Genomic DNA, 12,952 nt, shown 5'->3' with positions numbered 1-12,952 from the left:
GAGCGGCTCGCCGAGCGGCTTGCTGAGCGGTTCGGTTCCGGCCAGGTTCATCTGTACGCTTCTGGCAGCGAACAAATTCACCCGCCTCCTCGCCGGTTTCCCGGCCCTCACGCTGTCATCTTCTCTGCGGGGGCCATCAAGCACAGGGTGGAACACCACATCCCCACCGCCGGGCCACCGGTCTACGCCCGGGCACGCCGCCTCGAGCCGACGAAGCTCGCCATGGCGAAAGCGGAGTTCGCTACGCTGGAGCGGCTCGGCATCGTGCGGCACTCCGAGAGTGCTTAGACGTCGCCGCTTCACATCGTGCCAAAGCCCGGCGGGGGATGGCGACCGTGCGGGAACTACCGGCGCCTCAACGACGCCACCACCCCCGACCGCTACCCCGTCCCCCACATTCAGGACTTCTCCGCCCGGTTGGCGGGCATGTCCTTCTTTTCGAAGGTGGACCTCATACGCGGCTACCATCAGGTCCCCGTCAGGCCGGAGGACATCCCAAAGACTGCAGTCATCACGCCATTCGGACTTTTCGAATTTCTTCGGATGCCCGTCGGTTTGAAGAATGCGGCTCAGGCGTTCCAGCGACTAATGGACAGCATCTTGCGCGACTTGGATTTCGTCTTCGTCTACCTGGACGACATCCTCGTCGCCAGCGCGTCCCGCGAAGAGCACCGACACAATCTCCGCACGCTCTTCAAATGTCTGGGCCAGCATGGCCTCATCGTGAACCCCGCCAAGTGCCGGTTCGGCATCGCCGACATTGACTTTTTGGGGCACCGCGTCACCAGGCATGGGGCCATCCCCCTACCGGCCAAGGTGGAGGCGGTGAAGGGGTTTCCGTGCCCCCGCACGATCAAGGGGCTCCAGGAGTTCCTGGGCATGGTAAACTTTTACCATCGGTTCCTGCCCCGCATCGCCCAGCTCCTGCGCCCCTTGCACGAGGCCCTCCGAGGCAAGCCGGGCAAAGGTGACGTTACCTGGACCGAGCAGATGGACGCGGCGTTCGTGGGTGCGAAGCTCGCCTTGGCTAACGCCACCATGCTCGCGCACCCGGCGCCCGATGCACCGATCGCCCTCACCACCGATGCCTTGGACTACGCGGTGGGCGCGGTGCACGAGCAATGGGTGCGTGGTGCTTGGCAACCGCTGGCGTTCTTCAGCCGGCAGCTTCGCCCGCCCGAATGCCGCTATAGTACCTTCGACCGCGAGTTGCTCGGGCTTCACCTGGCGGTCAGGCACTTCCGCCATCTGTTCGAGGGCCATGCGTTCACGGCCTTCGTCGACCACATGTGCGATCCAGTGCTACAGTTGAGCTCTTATAATAAAGACTCTTGAACTTACCGCGTTGTCCGCTCCCTCCTTGTTATACAAGTAGCACGCGTAGCACCGCGCTTCAATATCACCTTTATCTATCAATATTGTTGAAATGAAGATCAAATAGAAGTATGTTGAAATATGTTGAAAAAGTCAAAACTTTACATGGGGTGTACTTACTTTTTCACGTGACTGTATGGAGTGTGATGTAACACCAAATATATATATTTTCCTGCTCCGTTGTCTTTCTCCCAGTTGTCGTTTTATATCAGCTGATATTTTATCTTGTGTTTTTTTTTGTCTATTTTGCAATTGTTGGGGCTTTATTTGTTGCAGTTTCGGTTAGGTATGTGACATCATCTAAAGTCTAAACACACTTGTGTTTGGAGGCTTTTTGCAAGGTGCCTGAGAGATGCCTTTTCTGGTTTGTTGTGTTCATGTTTGTACACAAATTGTAATCAGTAGTCAGTTGTTTTCACGTGCTCTGCTAGTCCTACAGTCGTTGCTCTGTGCACTTGATTGAGTTCCATCAGGCTGCCACCTCCTCCTTTCCTTGGCAGGTACATTATTGGGATGCACTGATTTTTGTGAAACATTTTGCGGATCATGAGGAGTTTCCTTGTTTTGATGTCTAGTTTTTTTGATTTTAGCTTGAAGCCAGTTTACTATTCCACAGCTGGACTGGAAAAATGGTACTGCTAGTTGGTTTTTCACCACCCAGCCATTCCCATTGTTCCCGGCTCCCCCATAGGGGAGGGAGATGGGCTCATGCTCGGGACAGGGAGGTTTCACTCCTAACCTCTGATCCCCCTTTCTCCGGCTTACTTCCATAGTCTCCGTGCTCCCAAACCCACTCGGCTAGCTCACTCGTGAGAAAGCAGTTCTTCCGTGCACATATTTTTTTTACCTCAGACAGGAAAAAGATTTTTTTTTTCCCGAAAATAAAAGAAAATGTCCCGAAAAACACGATGTTGTACTTCGTACACCAATTTATTATTGAATTTGGACACCCCGGCACTACCATTACCGCCCCCTCGATGAGAGAAAGAAAATCGTCAATGAAAATTCGATTCCGAGAGCTGAGCGCAATTTGTCCTCAGCAGGTGTTGAACTCGCAACCCTCAAACACAAAATGTCTGCGAGGTTCGAATCCCTCACTCCTATCACCAAATGTCATGTGACTACCCTTGGTGAACACCTCAGGGTAGCTCGGATGACCAAACAAGCTGTTACTCCGAGGCGTTAAGTTCAAAAAATAGAGCGGAGTTAATGCGCGTGGGGGAACAAGAGTGAGGGAAAAAACTGGAGCCTTATTTGAACTGCTTCCACCTGACGTCTTCACACCTGGATAAATAATCTCAACGGACACGTTTAAAATGTACAAGAATAAATGCCGGCTTTATTAAAAGAAATGCCGGTGATACAAAATAATGCACGGTAAATAACATCCTAAATGGGACGTCCCGCTCACAGATGCAGTGCACAGACAAAGGGAAAGATAACTGAAAATAAACGTGTTTGGTTATTCAATAGTCTTTGAGAATCCTGGTTGAAGGGATTCAGGAAAACCCACAACACGTGCAGTCTGGACGCGGCTCTGGTGTTGGTGGGAAATCCGTTCACTCCCGCGCTGCTTGGCCTCAGTCCGCCTTCATTCACGAGGCCACACTCGCTGGCGCGAAACAGGCCTTACTCGCGAAGGGTACGACAGGCATGCAGCCTGCTCTTCCACACCGTGCTTATCCACCCGTCCTCTGCACGAAAAACCGCAGTTCCCGGGCTGCGGTTGTGCCTCTGCACAACCACCAGCAAGTTGTCCCAACATGGCCGCTCGTTCCAAATCAGAATGGGCAAGATACGAAATTTCACAAATATCGTCTGACACCATTGTTGCTAATAATTTGAAAATGATGATGTCGTGGGTCACGTGGTTTGGCATTCATCTTGGATAGAATGATGAACCTTGTCTGATCAAAACGAAACTTCACAAACGTGATCCCTACCCATACATATGCAGAGTCTGTATTTTTGAAGGTCATATGTCATGTGGTATGGCAGCCATGTTAGCTTGAAAGCCGATATTTTTTTTTTAAACCTTCTCTGAAACCGCTTCACTGATCGATGTGAAACCTGTCATGGTTGGTGAAAATGTGATACATGAAAACAAATGAAGGGATTGAAATCAACCTTGTTTCTTTTTGGGACAGTGAACGAGGGCATATACCCGTTGTGGGACTATGTGGTGGCATATTTGCGACAGTTGCATTGCTCTAGTTTTAATGATTGTCTCATCATAGAAATCCAATGGAGTGAAAATTAGACATTGCATATAATGAAACAAATGACAAAATGATCAAAACAAATGAATTTGTCCCACATAATCTACAATGATAAGAGTGAGAATTGCTTTGTATTACATGTCCCCTTCTGCTCCCAATGAATGTCTAAGCAAAAAGGGCTAACTCGATGGAAAATTGGCAAAGCGCCAATTAAACTAACTAGCAACGTACCGGTCCTATGGGCGGGGCTTCAATTGGGAAGCCCAAATGAAAAGGCAAAATATCAGCAATTGAAGGCTTTTTTTATTATTAAACGATTCATATAAACATCCGTTGAATCATATCACACGCAAATCATCAAAATCTAAACAGTACATGGTGCCCATTTTGAAAAAAGATTGAATTCTGCAAAACGGAAGCGGCCGCTACACGTCTTTCTCAGTCGCACGTTTGTGTGAAGAGTGCACGCCAAATCTGTAACACGGAGGTGGCCGCGACACCTGTTTCTCAGTCGCTTTGCACACGCTGCCATGTTACTTCTGAGCCGCACGTTTATATCAGAAGAGTTCGTGAGGAGTCGATCTACTCTCTCCTGGTATGTAGAATTTCAACAAAAGCCACATCACTGTTCATATCGGTAAATATTGTTGCGGATTCGGGGGTCGGCTCTCCCCTTATCAAGGGGGGGGGGGGTTAATCCCCTTGTCTTTTTAAGCTGGCCGTCCGGAGTCCTGGAAGCTACAACGCTCCTCCCGGTCGGTCTTGGGTCGGGTGATTGGTCAATTTGGGTCCCAAATACCTAATTACCAACACCGACCGCGAGCAGGGAAATAACTCCCGCTCGAACCACGGATAAGATGGAAATTGCCGAGCGGTTAGCAATCTGCGGCCCGAGCCATTAACCAGGAGACTAAACCCGATTATCGCGGTTCCGAAATCGTGCCACAGGTACTCGATGGAAAGAAAGGACGGAGGCGATCGTATTAGGGAAAAACCAAGAAATAACTAGGTGGTTTATTTACAATCAAGAAGAAGAGGAAACGAAAGGAATATACAAGGAAGAAGAAGAAGGAGCAGGACACAGGGCAGGCTTAACTATACAGTCTTAACTAAACGACTCCAGACAAACACAACACACTCACACGGGATTGTCGTGGTAGGGTGGAAGGTCCAGGTAGATGTCCAGGCTCCTCGTCCGGTCCCGACTCGTGCCGTGGTGGTGATGGAAAAAGGCAGCAGGCCGGCAGCGCGCCGCGTGTCATTGACCGCAAGCGGACCTTACATATATCGGGGGGGGGGGGGGGGGGGGGGGAACGGGAGGCTGCGTACATAATAAACGTATATCGTGCCAAACGCGCTCTCTCTCTCGATCAATGTTCGTATTAAAAAGGCAGTTCGTGGCGCAGTCCGTATGAAAAGGCTTTTCCACGATCAGACGTTTCCGCACAGTCCGTGCAAAAAGGAGTCCCCCAGCACAGTCCTTTACAATCGAGCTCCCTCACGCAGTCCGTGGAAAGAAGTCCCCGAAAGAAGTCCGTAAAAGGGCTTTTCGCTCGCGCTTATATAACGCGCTTTATTTCAGATCACTACGCACTCCACAAAGGCCACGCCCGCCAGTGATGTTTCATCAGCCCTGGTTGGCTGGTCGGGGCTTACCGGCTCCGCCTTTGATGGCTCGTTGACAAGCCAGACCTTGTTCCCGGCGCTCCGCCCCCTTCTTCCTCGAGCTTGACCGCGTGGTTAATGGCGGCGCCTGTGCGCACGCTAACCAAGGCGCGTAACAGAATTGGGAGAGAGAGGTTGGCAAAATGGCCAGAATGGATTGGGACCTATTCTTATTTAATTGATGCAGCGCAGATTCAACTATTGGGAACACAGCCTTAACTAGACACATAATAAGGAAATAACTGAGATTTCTAAGGTGACCTACGTGTTGCTGTGGCCTATCTATGGTTGCTACCTTTGACCTTTTAATGATGAGAATTATTTACAAGTACTTAAAAAGTGAGGGTTCTAAAACCGTAACAATATTATTCCATCGTGTTTGGAAAAACTGGAAAATTGGAAAACTTCGAAAATTGGGGAAAAAATTTGGAAAAACAATACAGCCTATTTTACTCCAAGGGGTCCCAGGAATACCCACCCAAAATATCGTTGCGATCATTTCAGCCGTTTTTGCAGTACCTTCGAATGGACGGACGGACATTTGGTGAATTATAGTAAGTTGATAACTTATGATAATAACTTGTGATATTAACTTATGATATATGATATTAACTTATAAATAACTTATGATAATAAAGCCATGTACTACCTTTCAGTTAAATATGTTGAGTATAGAAAAAAAGTGAGATCTCGCGAGATCTCGGAGACGGTGGGAGGGATTTTCGAAGCTCCACACGGTCTCTACGTTTTTCGAAGTTAAGTCTGTTCACAATTGTATTTTGTCGAAACTGTATTTATCTTTCGGTGTGTGAAGTTATTGTGTGCAACTTTGGTTGTTTCTCGGTGTTTATCTTTCATAAATTGATCGTCTGTTTGCCGTGTCGTGTCTTGAGGCCTTGTACAGTGTGCACTGTACAACCTTGAGGCTTTGTTTTTCTCTCAGTGGTCCGTCGTTTGTGATCCAATAACTTTCGTTCTCTGTATTCCCAGGCTTTTCACCCATAGCCTACTTCCTTGTGTAAATCTCAACTCAAAAAAAAAAAAAACAAAAAAAAACAACAACAACATTTCCTTCTCTGTTCTCATTCGTTTATTCATTCTTATTCGTTCGTTCGTTCTTCGACCACGTGTTTCTCCCCCATTTCCCCAGATAGTTTTCACTCATTAACCTTCAATGTTTACACTTTCCCCTCAAGTTATGTATTCCGTCATATTTTATAACACCTTTTTCTTCTTCTTCTTTAAAAGGCTGCTTTCGACTTGCTCACCAAATCAATTCATCCCCAAAAAAATATCCATCTCCTATAGTGCCTTTTTTCTACATTCCCTAAACTCTCCTGCACTCCATCCTCCATCCAGCGTCCTTAAACGTATTTTTAACTCGAAGGTCACAAGAAACTCATTTTGCAATAAATGTTCGTTTCCCATAAATCATACACTTTCAAAAATCCAATCTCACCCCTCCCCTCCAAATCTTCCCCATAACCCCTCCCCTCCAAATCTTCCCCATCACCCCTCCCCTCCAAATCTTCCCCATCACCCATCCCTTTCAAATCTCCCCCCTTGCCCCCTCCCTCCTAAACTACCCCCTCACCCCTCCCCGCCAAGACACCCCCTCGCCCCTCCCCTCCTAGACTCCTGCCTCACCCCTCCCCTCCAAATCTTCCCCATATCCCATCCCTTTCAAATCCCTCCCCTTGTCCCTTCCCTCCCAAACTCCCCCCTCACCCCTCCCCTTCAAATCTCCCCACCCTCATTGCTTCTCAATTTCCCCCCTCTCACTCCCCCTCCTCAAAGCGTCCTCCCCGCTTCTTCCCCCTTCAAACTCTCACCTCCATCTCCCCCAACCTTCTGCCTCGCTCTTCCCCCTCCTCAAATAACACCTCATTGTGGCTCACCCAATCACCATCAAACCTTTTGTCCGCCCCATCCTTCCCTTTCTCCGAGCTATTCTGAAATCTCTGACACACCTTCAACAGCTCTCCCTATCTCTTCCACCTCTTCCACATCTTACCCTACCCCTCCTCCCCCCTGTTCTGTATCTGATGCTCCCCCTTCCTCTTCATTAACGGTATGGACCTCAAACATCCGGGGCCTTCGTTCAAACTTAACTGATCTCTCCATACAGGTTGCTTCTGTCAAACCAGACGTGATCTGCTTAACAGAAACTTTCCTCCTTTATGATGTCTCTGATTCCATAGTATCTCTCCCGGGCTACTCCCTCCTCCGGTATGATAGACCTGAGCCTCGTCCTGGAGGCGGGGTTGCTATCTTTATCAAAAACTCTCTTCCTCACTCGCCCTGCACTGCACTCTCTCCACCTCACCCCCAGGAATACCTCTGGCTACGGCTTCCCCTTCGCTCCCACCTCTTGTTCATATGTGTGTTGTACCGTCCACCAAACAGTGATGACTCCATCTACATCTCGCTGTCTGATGATATGGACCAACTTCTATCTACTCATCCCAACTCTCTCTTCCTCATATGTGGTGATTTCAATTGTCACCATGCCAGTTGGCTGGGTGTGGGTACCTCTCTCACCAGCCATGGCTCTTCAGCAAAGGACTTCTGCGACTCACTGGGACTGACACAATCTGTCAATTTCCCGACTCGGATCTCAGTCAACGGAACATCTTCTCTTCTGGACTTGGTTATGACTAACTTCCCTGAAAATGTCTGCTGCTCTTCTTCTGCTCCGATCGGATCATCTGATCATGTCCTTGTTAAAGTGGACATCTCTCTGACCATCCTCAGGGAGCCTGCTCAGCGTCGACGAGTCTGGCATTTCACTCAGGCCAACTGGCACGGTCTTCAAGCAGCCATCAATCATCTGGACTGGTCTCCCATCTCTACCACCTCTGACATCAACTCATCCTGGGAATTCTTCCAAAGTAAATTGCTCTCTCTCATGCACAGATTTATCCCATCTCGTCTTCAGTTGTCATACCCTTCCTCCCGTCCATGGTACACGGAATCTTGTGGTGAGGCTGTTGCCCAGAAACAACTTGCCTTCGTCTCCTGGAAAGCAAATCCAACGGAAGGAAATCTCATTTCCTTTCACAAAGCCCGAAACAAGTGTGTGTCCACCCTCAGGAGAGCCAGGAAACAATATCTCTCCGTTCTCAAGACCGAACTCTCTTATCTGTCTCCCTCTTCCAAATCCTGGTGGCGTCTGGTCAAATCCGTTTCTGGTGTTTGTTCCCCCTCCATCCCCTCCCTTACCTCAAACGGCTACACAGCTGACTCCGCACGTGAAAAAGCTGAATGCCTCAACTCTGTGTTTGCCTCTAAATCTTGTGTCCCAAACCCATCCCTCTCTGTACCCACCATACCCAGTCGTACCCTGCTGCTCCTGGACTCCGTGTCCTTTCCTCCTGACAAGGTGGAAAAGTTTCTGTCAACCCTCGACTCTGATTCTGCAACTGGACCCGACGGCATCAGCCCACGGGTCCTAAAATCCTGCTCTGCTGCTCTATCTCACCCTCTCTCTGTTCTCTTCACCCTCTCTTTTGCTCAAGGTCAACTGCCATCTGCTTGGAAATCAGCCAACATCACCGCTTTGCACAAAAAAGGTGCAAAAACAGATCCTAGCAACTACAGACCAATCAGCCTTCTCCCAATTATCAGCAAAGTCATGGAATCCATCATTGCTTCGGATATGAAATCTTTCCTCTTCTCCAATGGCTTGATCTCTGATCATCAATTTGGTTTCAGACCAGGTCACTCTACTCTGGACATGCTGCTTCTGCTGTCTCAACAATGGATGGAGGTCCTCAATGCCAAACAGGAAATTAGAGCTGTCTCCCTCGACATATCACGTGCCTTCGACACGGTCTGGCACCCCGCTCTGCTCACCAAACTCTCCTCCTTTGGTATCCATGGAAATCTCCACGCATGGCTGGCGGACTTCCTCTCTAGTCGTCGTCAACGTGTGGCCCTGAATGGGTTTCTCTCATCTCCTCTTCCTGTTCAGGCTGGAGTTCCCCAAGGCAGTGTTCTGGGCCCCGTGCTTTTTCTGGTCTTCATCAATGATCTCTCTGACTCTCTCGAAAATCCTCTCTATCTCTTTGCTGATGACTCCACTCTCTGCCGCTCCATTCCTCTTCCCTCAGATCGGCAGTCTGCTGCCTCCTCACTCTCTGAAGACCTGGACAAAATCACAGACTGGTCAAACAAGTGGAACATGTCTTTCAATCCTGACAAATCTCACACTCTTACTATGTCTCTCCGAAAAGATCGACTGGACAACCCTCCCATCTACTTTCTCAACAATCCTCTCCAAGAAGTTCTGTCGCTCAAGATTTTGGGTCTCACTATCTGCCATGATCTTTCTTGGGAAAACCACATTTCCAAGCTGGCCTCCAAAGCCAGTCGCCGACTGGGCATCCTCCGTCGTGCGAAGTCCTTCCTCGGCACACCTGAGCTCCTCACCACATACAAGGCTTTCATCCGCAGCTCAATGGAATACTGTTCTCCCCTATGGGCCGGTGCTCCTGCCTCACACCTAGCTCGGCTTCACGCTGTTGAAACCAAAGCTTTCAGAATTATTGGAATCTCCCGCGATGAAGCTATCTCTGAGGGCCTTTCACTCACTCACCGCAGGCAGGTAGGTGGTCTTTCTGTCTTCTACCGACTCCTCTCCGGCCTTGCACCCCCAGCTCTCTCTGTGCTCTGTCCCCCAAATATTCCTACAGGTCGCACAAGATCTGCCAGCAACCCTCTGATGGTTAAACTGCCGAAATCTCGGCTCTCTGCTCACCTTCACTCTTTCATTCCTCTTTTCTCCCGCCTCTGGAACAAACTCCCTCACTCCCTTCAATCCCACTCCTCCCTCCAGGTCTTTAAAACAGCTGTTCACCACCATCTCTTATCTTCCCCCATCCAAAACCTTGATCTTTTCTACCCCCGCTAATTCACCCCAGATCCACCTTGTTTGAAATTCCAACTTCTTTCCTGGAAGTCCTGGCAGTGTCCATATGTTTTATACCTCTCCCACCGCCCCCTTCCCATGCCCCCCCCCCCAAAGCCCTCGCCCTCTCTCAGATCTCTCGATGTCTCCATGTCTCTCGGTCCCTGCTCTCAAATGTTGTGTTTGTGTCCTTCCCCCTCTCTCCCCATCTTGTCTACCGCTCCCGATGTTATATGTTTTATGTGTCGGTTTGTCTTTCTGTGTGATTAATGTTCGCTCTTTCATGAGCCTCGATCTTGTATAAAAAAAAAAAAAAAAAGTGCAGAAAATCACAGGTGGGATGGACAAACAGAGAGAAAACCTTTAGTCCCCTCTGAGAAGGAGTAATAATTATGGTCCCTTCACTGATCGCTGAGGTACACCATTACTTACACCCTACCGGCCTGACATACTCCCACTCGCAACCACTCTGCTTCCTGTCATTAATCCAGTTTTCAATCTAGTCAGCTACCTGAACTGATACTGTGCGTTCTTTCACTAATCCAGATTACTATCTGAACAGCCACTCTGTTTTATGTTTTGTGCGATATTTAATTTTCAGATTTTATTGTGGCTGTGAAGGTGGAGTCCGAGTTCTTGGCCGAGTCCTCATCGCTTGACAAAGGTGTGAATGACAACAATCTCCATGTTATATTTCTACTTGATTGTTCTCCACTGTAAAATGGGAATGATATGCTTATTTGTTTTGTGAACTGAGCTTTCTTATCGGTCTTGACCAAACGACAATCATAACTTCTTCATGAGAGACTGTTGGCCGATGTATTACTTTGATGCTATGTTCATGCGAATTATTCCAGCGATTCGATGTGGAATTAGTTTTTTATGATACAGTACATCCTTGTTTTACACGCACGTCGCTACGATCCTGGAAACATGGTAGTTAGGTTCTGAGTCATGTACAGGTTGTCCCAACACCTTAGCCCCCCCCCCCCCTGCCCAGCCCAACGTAGGAGAGGTAGGGAGAAACCACGAATAGGGGGAAAAAGCGTTATTATTCGCCATCTCGTGTGCACAGTTTCAAAGCTTTGCTTCAATATTTGGTGTGCCCACCGCCCGCTGACCGAACTGCCCCAAACGCATGGGGTAGGATTCCAAGAGAGACACAAACAAGTCACGATCGAACTCCATTTCTTCGAGGACATTAGTCAAAGCAGTGAGAAGCTCTTCCCTGGTGTTCTGGAGGCGTTGTTCAACTCTGTCCTTGAGTATCGCCCCCAAATGTTCACAGGCGTTGAGGTCAGGCGATGCTCCCGGCCACTCATCGTTTCCGAAAAAAATCGACCTTGTTCGCCTTCAGAAGATTCTGGGTCGCCAGTGCGCTCATGCACGGGGCTCGGTCATGCAGAAACGTGGTCTCCTTGATGCTGAGGACATTTTCTGGGTTCGTAAGAACGGAATAACATGCCGGGTCAGCACAACGTCTCGGAGGTATTTGCCGTCCCATGATTGTCCTTGCTCTTTGATGACCCACATCAGTCTTTTTGCTGTGAACATCAAGAAGATGCCAACGCACCGTGCTGTCTTCGATTCCTCTCGAATCTTGAGTTCTTGTGGAATGTCATCATTGTGAAGAGCCCAAATTCTGTCGTTCTGGAAGTTGGGAAGTCGAGCCTTATAAATGAAAAATTCATCAGAAGGGGCCAGGAAAAGAAAATCATCAGAGGTCCACTCGCTCAAAAACTCACAAAACCTCATTCGATCCTCAACGTTCTTCTCCGTCAGCTTCGGTGCTGGAATTTGGTGAAAAGCCTTTGCGCCAATGGACTGAAGGAACCTGTGGATACTTGATAAGCTCTTCTTCTTCCCTCGAACCCGTTCAATCTCCTTTTGGAGCCCTCGAATGCTTTTCGTCTCCTTGGCAAGCGATTCAATGATGGTATCCCTGCTTTCCTGAGACAAACATTGTGCTGTCTGTTCGGGCCGGCTGTCCATCTCGCAATCGAAGGGATCACGGTTCCAATTGCATTTGACGAAGTCCTCAGAACTGTTCCGGTACTTGGCAACCCAGGATCGGGATCTGATCTCTGGCGACTCGGAACTCGATAGCCATGATGCGGCATATCCACCTTTTCTTCTCGGAATCACCCGACCACGACATCACTTCACAAAATCTGCAACAGAACAAGAAAGGCTCATTAGATCATTATGAAATTTGGTATTTGAGATGTCAAATGAATGATCCTTCCCGCTATATGCCCGCCATTGTACAGTGGCAACCCAGTAGAGCTGGGCAGGGGGCGGGGGGGGGGGGGGCAAGGTGTTGGGCCACCCTGTACTGGAACGGTTTACCAGAGTCACCCTGTCACTCGTCGTAAAACCAGAGCATTCATTAACCCATATGTTTTCTGCGCATGGCTTTCTTTTGTGGATAATGGACTCGTTAACACCATAATGTCTATTTGGTGGATAATAGACACGTTAAAACCATAATGCCTTTATTGTCACCCGTCACACCGCGGAGTGAAAGGGGGACTATGGTTTTCCCGTGCGTGCGAACGTGCATGCGTGCATCCATGCGTGCATGCGTAAGCGAAGGACCGAATTCTAATTTGATGTGTGGGTGCAACCCACATCAAAATCCAAGATGGCGGCCGCCATGTATGCCTGATGCCATGTATGTCTGAACCTTGTGAGCAGAATATCTTGAAAAATAAGTGTAGTACCAACTTCTAATCTGGTGTGTGGGTGTATCCAGGCATAAGGAAGAACACTATTGAAAATTGGG

At 48.8% G+C, this 12,952-nt stretch overlaps 1 protein-coding gene across 1 annotated transcript in view; it reads left to right on the top strand.

Moving 5' to 3' along the window:
• Positions 1 to 12,952, top strand: part of LOC137427488 (uncharacterized) — a 68,580-nt gene that overhangs the window by 18,938 nt on the left and 36,690 nt on the right. Inside the window, exon 2 of the mRNA XM_078777308.1 lies at positions 10,769 to 10,831. Coding sequence (XP_078633434.1) covers positions 10,769 to 10,831 — 63 coding nt within the window. The remainder of the gene's footprint in view (positions 1 to 10,768; positions 10,832 to 12,952) is intronic.

The sequence above is a fragment of the Myxine glutinosa genome, chromosome 5 (genome assembly GCF_964187855.1).
Source record: "Myxine glutinosa chromosome 5, kmMyxGlut1.1, whole genome shotgun sequence".
Lineage (NCBI taxonomy): Eukaryota > Metazoa > Chordata > Myxini > Myxiniformes > Myxinidae > Myxine > Myxine glutinosa.
Note: the sequence above shows the minus strand (reverse complement) of the source record. Positions and strands in the feature narration are given on the sequence as shown.